Source organism: Hesperophylax consimilis, chromosome 11 (assembly GCF_061612785.1).
Source record: "Hesperophylax consimilis isolate HC1 chromosome 11, BYU_Hcon_1.0, whole genome shotgun sequence".
NCBI lineage: Eukaryota > Metazoa > Arthropoda > Insecta > Trichoptera > Limnephilidae > Hesperophylax > Hesperophylax consimilis.
Genome location: NC_142846.1, coordinates 37,231,823 through 37,242,165, shown reverse-complemented (window position 1 = coordinate 37,242,165; position 10,343 = coordinate 37,231,823). Strand labels below are relative to the sequence as shown.

General features: G+C 31.2%; 1 protein-coding gene across 1 annotated transcript in view; it reads left to right on the top strand.

Annotated features, from left to right (window-relative positions):
• Positions 1–3,046: 3,046 nt before the first annotated feature.
• The window catches only part of Hex-A (Hexokinase A), a 75,006-nt gene continuing 67,709 nt past the window's right edge, over positions 3,047–10,343 (top strand). Inside the window, exon 1 of the mRNA XM_089637486.1 lies at positions 3,047–3,339. Coding sequence (XP_089493612.1) covers positions 3,316–3,339 — 24 coding nt within the window. The 5' untranslated portion in view covers positions 3,047–3,315. The remainder of the gene's footprint in view (positions 3,340–10,343) is intronic.

The window sequence follows — 10,343 nt, the reverse complement described above, 5'->3', positions numbered from 1 at the left end:
TATTAACTAGTTCTATCGAGTTTTTGACACTGTAACGTGGTGAAAAATTTGTTAATTTTTTGAAGATGAAGTTAAGTCTTTTAGCCAGGTTTGATGTAGGGGCGTTAATAAAAGATACTACGGGCCTTATTGGATTATTCGCTTTATGGAGCTTAGGTTGGCCATACAGAGCTGGGGCTCTTGGGTTCATGACCCTTACGTTTTTCTTTGACCATTCGGTGGGAAATATGGCATTGCAATTATTTATAAGGATGTTGACGTTATTGACAATAACGTTGACAATAATAATATTGACAATAATTGTCAATAACGTCAACATCCTTATAAATAATTGCAATGCCATATTTCCCACCGAATGGTCAAAGAAAAACGTAAGGGTCATGAACCCAAGAGCCCCAGCTCTGTATGGCCAACCTAAGCTCCATAAAGCGAATAATCCAATAAGGCCCGTAGTATCTTTTATTAACGCCCCTACATCAAACCTGGCTAAAAGACTTAACTTCATCTTCAAAAAATTAACAAATTTTTCACCACGTTACAGTGTCAAAAACTCGATAGAACTAGTTAATAAAATAAAAAATTTTAATCTCCCGCATAACTGTAAATTCATTTCTCTAGACGTAAAATCCCCATTAAAGAATGCCTAATAATAATTGAAAATATCTTGGAAAAATGCAATATCAATCCGGTAATAAGAAAAGAGTTATTCCAGCTCATAAAAATCTGCGTAGATACAAATTATTTCCTTTTCAATGATATATATTACCAACAACATGATGGTCTCCCCATGGGGTCACCATTAAGTCCACTTCTAGCGGAGATATTTATGGATTATATTGAAAATATAATTCTTAAATCTCCCTTAGCTAAACATATAGTATACTATGTCCGATACGTAGACGACATCCTTATATGTTGGAATGGTACCAACCGACAGTTAGATATCTTTACTAATTGGGCCAACACCGTTAATAATAAAATCTGCTTCACAGTTGAACATGAGATTGAAGGTAAAATAAACTTTTTAGATCTGACAATTGGTAAAAGTAATAATAAACATACCTTTGAAATATTTAGAAAACCAACTTTTACAGATACAACAATAAATTCAAATTCAAATCATCCTTGGTCTCATAAATTATCAGCGTACCATTCAATGGTACATAGACTCATTAACATTCCCTTAGACAATAAAGCTTATGTAAAAGAAAAGGAAACGATAAAAACGATCGCGATTAATAACGGCTATGAGGCAAATAACATTGAAAAAATAATAAAAAATAAGAAATATAAAAATAAAATCAATTTAATATATCCGGTAAATAACAAAAATATAGAAAAATTTGCATGTCTCGAATTCCTCGGCCCAATATCTGAAAAAATTGCAAAAGAAATTAAAAAATGTGGTTTAAATATAGCTTTTCGAACAAACAATAATTTAGGAACAAGCCTTAAAAACTCTAAAAGTAAAATCCCTATACTCAATAACAGTGGCATATATGAATTAAAATGTGACCACGCCGATTGTAACGCCACTTACATCGGACAAACGGGGAGGGCATTCTCAACTAGATTCCAAGAACATATACGATGTTATAATAATAAAAACACATCCTCAAAATTCGCAGAACATCTCTTGGTGAATAATCATACCCCACTTAACAACAAGGGTCCTAAACCATTGCATATAGAAAAAAAGGGCATTAGATTAAATTTACTTGAACAATTAGAAATCAATAAACGAACGAATGACCCAAATTTAACACTAATTAATAAAGTACGGAAAATAATTTACTCACCACTTCTTAGTATTTTCACAAAACCCAAGCAGTATAATGCACCCAAATAATTCATAGCAATAAAGTCATTAGTAAATAATTAAGAACCCATTACCATTTACTGAGGGGAAAACATAGATTGGTTTAACCAACAATAGATCATGTCATCGGTGTAACCAGTAATAAATCAATGTATGCACCTTCAAAATTTACATTTGAAATAGTATAAAAACGTCGTCTCAATGTGGACTAACCACAGTTTGAAAATGGCCTTGTAAGCCGAAACAGCTGTCACAATAATAAAAAACTAAAACACTTGCAGAACTTAATAATAATATTATCAAATTTAATCTAAATTAAATTTATAAAAAAATTAAATGGAGTTCTACGAATTAAACACAAAAACAATAAATAATTGATAGTCATTTATATTTGGCATAGCTGACAAATAATTCTTCTAAGTCATTATTAACAATATTTTTTTGTTGTTTTTAATAATTTATTCTTTATAATTAACTTAAATTTATGTTTAACTTTAGACTTTACACCGTAAATTATACTTTATACTTAACATTATATTTAACCTTTACACTTTACACAATATATTATAATTCAAACTTTATGCTGTATACTTTATACCTTGTACTTTTTAACTATATTTTTATATTTATGTTAATGGCAAATGTCGTGCCGTTTGTATTTAAATAAATAAATAAATATTTCAGCAAACATTTTAAAACTACGTAGTCTTTAGAACTTCGGCAAAACAACACTAGTAAATTATTTATTCCAGAATATGGGGAGGTTGTAGCAACCCCACACATTCTATAAACTATATACGTACACAAAATAAATAATCAAGCTTCCAAATCTACTCTTTATTTACTTTATATTAAAGGATCAATCACCATACAAGAACAATATTAAACAATAATATTGTAATATGTAGACCGCAGAACAGGTAAAATATCTAGTGAGGTGTATATAACAAAAAATAATTTGTAACTGCTTTTTAAAGTATTTTATTTATTGTTTTTGTGTTTAATTCGTAGAACTCCATTTATGAAATTAAATGCTTTTCAAAGAATTCAAAATATATTTAATATTATGTATATAAAAATGCCCCTTAAATGTAGTGCCTACATTGCTTAGGCCTAGATACGGCCCTGGGCAGCGTACCGTATAATAATATATGGACTATTATTATATCGTGTGATTGAAATAAAGCGGTGTGCCGCCCATTGGGCCAGCGACGGAAACCTCTTCAATAGTCATGTAATCAGTGTCATTCGCGTGACCGTACCTGTGTTCTCTGTTGATGAGGCCCGCGTACTAGATATTACATATTATATCTCGCGAAGAAATAAACGACGAGTTGTAATCACCGCGATAAAGTACACCTTTAATCCGTGCAATTCTTGGTTATCTGCGGGTAAGGAAATTGCCGTATTTAAGCGACTCGCCACCCGAACAATACCATAGTGCTAATTTAGTATTTCCCGGAGTTCAGTGTTCCTGCAACAAGTCAGTACTCAACATGGATGAGGATATTATCGATGAGGTGAGCATTCCTTATTAATTTAATGCTTATTCCGTGATACTATGTATTTTACACAACTAATTCATTTTACTATCAATAATTATTATCACCTCTATTTAACTGTTTACCTATTTAGGTTGTGATAATAATTTCAACAAAATAATATTATTTGTCATTGAATTGAATTAATTTTCCTTTTAAAAGCGAATCATTGCTGACTGTTCACTTTACTTTGGCTTTAGCTAGTGACGCAAGATCTATTATGTAAATATTCATATTATTTTATAATTTACATGGATAGTACTTATTACGTCTTCATTACAGGTTTTCCAAGAAATATCTCATTTATCGAAGCAGTTTGTTTTGTCTAAGATATTCAATATTATGATCCTCTATCAATGCAAGACTTGTCATCATTTAGACTGCATCAAAATTTAGAATGTTTTGTTGTTAAATATTAATACGGATGTTTTGAGCAAGGAGCCGATAGTGGAAATTCCTCTAATATTAACAAATAATAATGTGTTATCTCTGGGGTATTCAGATGTAATCCAACATCTTGACATAGCCTGTAGCCAGCAGAGTCCGATACGCAAGCGGGCCGGGCTTGGCCCTCCTTACGTCACAGAAGTGGGCACAGTGTACAGCGGCCATACTTCTGGTGCCAATTATTATTTATAAATACATCTTCAGGCAGATGGGACAAAGCACGGTACAGCTTTAAGCTAACGGCTGTACAGTCATGGATTCATGACAAAACTTAACTAATCACTCCTGGAGATATCTTTAACTTCTTCTCGATAGTCTTCCAAAATCTCTTTTGAGCTTCAGCAAGAAAATTTTGAGTTTTAAAAACTCATATTTTTTAATCCGCACATTTTTTAGAATGATAAAGAAGTGCGAAGGTTGTGCACGGATACATAAGTTTATAAAGCACGAAACAATTAAGTAAGATAAGACTAAAGTAATGTTAAAAACTGAACAATTTAAAACACTGAAAATCTAAAGCAGAACTGTTATAAATTGAAGAAAAAAAAACCATGAAAGACTAAAAAGGGCGGGTTGTTTCAGAATATTCGAACTGTTCATAAAATTTCATAGTTAATTTTCAAGTTCTGTGAAAGTTGAAGATTTGTTTTTATATCAACATGGGCCAGATGCTTCACAGAACTGAAATAATAACAGAACTTGAATAGAACTTTCACAGTCCTCGAAATTTGACCTGATTTCTGAAAATTAACTGTGAAATTTGTTGAATTGTTCAAATTCTCTGAAACAACCCGTCATAAAAATTTACGCAAAGAATTTCAATAGCAAAATGTTTCTATTCATTTTTTAATCAGTTCACTCCTCAATCTGTCATCAATGTGTCAGTACCTAGATAACAAATCATTCGCCTAAGTACACGAGGGGTGGGGTGCACTTGGAACCAACGCAAGTATGTCTTTAGGCGCTTTCGAGATAGGAATGGAAGGTAACTTCGACAATTTAAGTCACATCCACTCTACTATAGACTACTCGCTTCCACTATTTAGTAAACTATATACTTACAATGTTTTCTATATAAATAAAATGAAATGTCCGTATGTGTGTGCCTTTAGACTCAAAAACTACTGGACCGATTTCCCTAAAAGTTTAATTGTTTAATCTCAGGTGTCAGGGGTATTTAGAGAGTGGTTTGGATGCTACAAAAGTCGGAGACGCCTGAGGAAGACTTAACGCATTATCTCTGCATTGAAATGAGATACATAGTCGAATTAAAGTCGATATAACGTAGTTTTTAACAGTAACAATATGGTATACAGTTGTGAATGGTATAAAAAGTCGGAGACGCCAAATGAATCGAATACTTACATGTGGTAAAATGTGGCGTGTGTGATGAATGAAAAAATGGGTGTAGGGAGAATTATGACGTGGACGTGAATGACAAAAAAGTTTAGGACGCCCGAAGAAACCATGGCACGATCAAGTGAAAAAAATACTCGCTAGAATTCATAACCTCAAAAATTTACTCCAACCCATTCATAACCCCGAAAAATGAACATTTATAAAAGTGTGACTCATCAGTGATTCCCCTTTCAATGGGATCTATATGACTGATTAAATGTATGGTTTTTACATGGACCTAAAAAGACCGGTTTTATGATACTATTGTGATGATGTGTTCAGTAAATAATAATGATTTTGAAGTATTTTAAACTTGAAGAATGGAAAATTAAATTTAAAATTCTACAATGAATTCCACCCCAAAACGGTCGATTGAGTTTGCTAAATATTTTTTTTAATGTTTTAACGTCTTATTATTATACTCCACGAGCTGGCGGATATTTTAATGTTATATAAAAACAAAAGTAAAAAATAAAATAATCAATCAAGGAATCATACACAACGGATCACATTTAAAAATTAATTACTCAGATGTAGATCAATTATTCTTGGTGAAAGATTATAATCGATCCATATTATTTATCAATGACACGTTCATAAATCCAAATATACTATATTATAGCTGATTATAATAATTATTAATGAAAACATTTGAAATTGAAGAATGTGTTAGATAATGAAAATATTTATCCTCTATTCATACCCGGCTTTGTTTCGCAATGATGTTATGACAAACACGAACCATAGAGCAACATTATTTTATAATCATTGAATACAATGAACTAAATCATCATGTAAATTGTAAAAAAAACAAGCAAACATTAAAACGGTACCGGTCAATCAACATACTTACAGGTATTCCCACCTTTGTGTAGTGCGCATTTTTCTTGTCACATTCTCTGATTATATTTTCCTTCTGTCTTCAGTTATATGTATTTTGCACAGGCGTCAATCATCCTATGTTTATATTATTATTTTTGAGATCTGTTTCCTCAACCTTCGTCAACAAGTTGTGTCGTTTCTTGATGTCTTTCATCCATTTGTAGTCGGAAGATCTCGCACATCTGACATCTCATCAGTTTCTCTTCCCAAACCATACTTCATGAAAAGCTAGTTGAATTCAAAAGTTCATCCACTAGCCGTACAAGAAGCTCAGCACAATTCCACGTGACGGTAATAATAGTTTGTGACAGTAATACCAACTACCTTCGTTTTACTTATCTTTCTAATCCACTCATCAGTTTTTCGTCTCCCGGGAGATACTTGAGTTTTTATGTATGAGTTTTTATGCAGCTGTCATTTTCATTTTTAACACAGTACACATTTGCCCTCGATGAGTATAGACATCTGCTGGAAGTAGGCATAGGTAAGATGTAGGGTTGAGACTTAAGAGGAAGCTACAAGCCAAAAATGTTATATTGTAGGTAATTGGCATTAAAATCACTTGAAAAATGGAGTCTAAAACGTTCAATTTCAAGCACAAAACTGTTTTTTTTTAAATTTATTTTGTAAATAATTTTATAAGAAAGTAAAAAAGTTAATCAAGTGAAACTGTCACAGATAATCTTAGCTATAATGTCGTATTTTTTAAAAGTTCTTGAAAAAATATTTTTTTAGTAGATTACATTTATATTTTTATTAAGTAATTTATTTTTTATTTGTGTTCTACTCAAGCAAAATGATAAGAAAACCTTCAAATTATCTAAAGCATATTTTTTGGTATTCATAATGTACACCAATTCGTTATAAAGATTAATCAAAATAGTGATTTAGCATTAAGCTTCGCCTTAACAAATTGGTATGATCAGTCCAATGGAGCATTGAGTATATACTTCTCTGTCCATACATTACCATTATTTTTGGAAAGAGGCTTGTCATTTTCCAAACAATCTTTGCTTCGTAGGTAGGTACATTGTTTTAATTCAACTCAGTTGGAGTAAATACCCAAAAAAATGTGTTTTAGGTTTTAATCAGTAAATTCGGGTAATATTGTTGCGTTGCAAATTTTATCAATTTGTTACTGAGTTTAAGAATTACTAAAGAAATACACAGAGTGGAAAAGTACGTTTTTGAAACAAACACGAGTCACGAACAATAATTAATGTCTTAGATAAGCACATTTTAATCTTTATTGGTAGGTTTGATATTTATTGCAACACGGCATTCCCCGAACGATAAACATAGATGTATCGAGCAATTTAACACAATACTAAGAATTTTATGATTTGTAGCATTGCACGCATTTTAGATTTCTGATATTGTAAAACGAATTATAGGAATAATAAATTACAACAGAGCATGATTGGTTCACCTCACACAAGACAGCTAGGACGCACTTATTCACATCAGAAAGATTCACATATGTATTATTTACCTAAGAAACTTCTGGTGACTGTTATTATTATTTAGGGTGACTTATGAGACTTGATATTTTTTTTTAAATAGAAAAAGAGTTCCTTTCAAAATTATTTTCATTTGGCTGTCTTGGCAAGAAGACAAAGAAATATTTTGTCCAACAATATAATTGGTAATTTCTTAATGTCTGTATTTGTATTGTTTTGTCCGGTTAGCCAGACTAACTTCTAAAATAGATTTAACTTAACTTCTTCTTAAGATTATTTTTCTGAATTTATTGAAAAATGTGAAACTTTTAGAATTTGAACTGATGTTCTGAATTCTTTTAGCTTATTTGGGAAATTACATGGGCTGAAAATAATTACGTTTGCCCAATATACCAAAGCTTAGCAAATTTACTGTTCAGAAATTCAGAATTTATTTATTTATTAATCTTATGTTAGCTCACATCGTCGTGTGTGCTAATAGTTTAAGAAAATATAAAAAATACAGTAATTGGCAAAAAGGGATCTTTAAATTTTTTATGTAAGTACGTATTATATGTCACAAAAAACTTTAGAATTTGAGGAAAATAATGTTTTCTCAATTCCTCTTTAAACTTAACCATCTTCTCAATCTCAGTAACTTCCTTCGGGATTTTGTTATAGACTATTCTTGTTTATTTAGCTCTCCAAAAGAATATTAAAGTTATGCCTTGACGGAAGATATTATTTAGTTGAAAGAAACCTGTTACTTAATTCAGAGTAATTTAGTCAACTGAGTTAACTAAGCACATTATGTACCCGAGCGGGGAATCACAAATAATAAATAATGAAAATATAAATAAATGGTAAAAACTGACAGAAATGTAACAAGATAGACAAGTCCTGTAATGTACGATTGTAGCCTTACTCGTAGAAGGAAAATGTGATTATTAACGTAGACGTAAACAAAGTCCATTCGTAAATAGTCACAAGTTCTGCCACGTGCTCTTCTTGATGTTTCTTTTTTTCTATTGACTTTTCCGCCATTGTACATATGTACATCAACAAGAAGTATGAACAATATTATTCATGGGCTCAAATTAATGACTGTGAGCATTCAGGTATTAGTACTATCTTTGCTAGTGATATATATATTTGTTTTCCTTTGAAAATTATGATTATAAACTCAACGGTTTTGCTGGAGATTAATTAATTAAGCTCTAGACAACCTATAATTTATAAACTTAAACCTTAATTTTTATAAATTCTAGTAGTTACTTGTTATACGGGGCTCGGTTCGAGTTTCAATCCTGATTTGATGAAATCTTCTTTTCTCGTTGAAAAAGACTCGTATGAACGCCTTGTTTTATTTACAGTGATACTCGTACTTCACAGTTCTAAAATTTATTATCAAAGTTGTATGAGAAGATGAAAAAAAGATTCAGTGAGACACACAAGCAGATTTTCTGCTTCATAGTTAAGATTTGGATTGTTTAGAACAAACCTGAATCAGGCATATGGTTGGTTATAATTTTCATTCATCATTCTTTTAACCCTTTTAAACTTAAAAGGCATTTAGCTACAGACTTATTTTTTTGATTTTTTTTTGTTATTTTGAAGTTTCGCACCGGTTTGCTGAAAATTTTCATGCAATATTATTACCATTATAATTATAAGTTGAAAAAAAAACAACGTAAATAATACGAGGTCGCGAATCTGACTTCATAATGTACGCAATTACACAAGTAAAGCATCATAACTCATAACATTCAAACCTTTGGTTTTTGACTTTGTACTTTAGTTTTTGTATTTACACAAAAATGATTTAATCAAATTTATCTGCTTATTGATGTTTAGAGTATAATAACATTAACAGAATAAATATTTAAGATCCGGTGTTAGAATACCACTGCAAGAAATAATTGACTGAAACGGGCAAAGTATCAGATAAGTAGGAAAATACTCGTACTAGTGAACTGCCTCGTTTCAATGGTAAACAAAACAGATTAATTAAATTATTTTATTATTTTCTAACATACAATTGTAAATTGGTTATTGTTTGGGATCGTTACTTTAATTGATCTTTTTTAATGCAAATACCGCAAAAGAGTCCCAACTGCCAGTCCGACTATGGCTCCCATAATCGTGTCCCCCATGTTATAAGGAAGAAGGGAGCGTTAAGGAGAGGAGGGGGAGAAGAGGAAGGGTGGAATGTATGATAAAACAAATTGCAAAACACGAAACTGAAATATTCTAGACCAATTTTTAGTTTTAGTAGAAATAACAATATTTATGTACAACTAGCTAAATTGCGGGCTTTGCACCTCTTATTTTGAAGGCCGAGTGTGCAAAATTTCATCAATCTCGGAATAAAATTGTAGATTTGTATACAAATCAAATCCACGCCGCCCGCCCGCCACAGGACACAGAAACGTTCTTTATTCATTTAAATACTCGTCAATGAAATAAATAGATTTCCTACTAGAAACCGTAATTATAAATGAAATTATTACTGTACATCACAATTTCACAATTCACCATATCAATTTGACGAGTGGTAAAATATTAGTTTTATTATTATATTATCATATGAACATTATTTTGCTGCTTGAATTCCAATCTCATCAGTGCATGTAACACAACTTGACTTTAAAAACACTAAAATCGTTATCAATCATAGTAAATATAAGAATGTTTAACAATAAATTATTATTCTGTAAATATAGGTTTTATAAGTTTTCCTAGAACTATCGTTTGTTGCCATATTGAAATTTACGTATTTTCTAATAGGAATCCCCTTTTCAGGTTTGTGTAGATGAG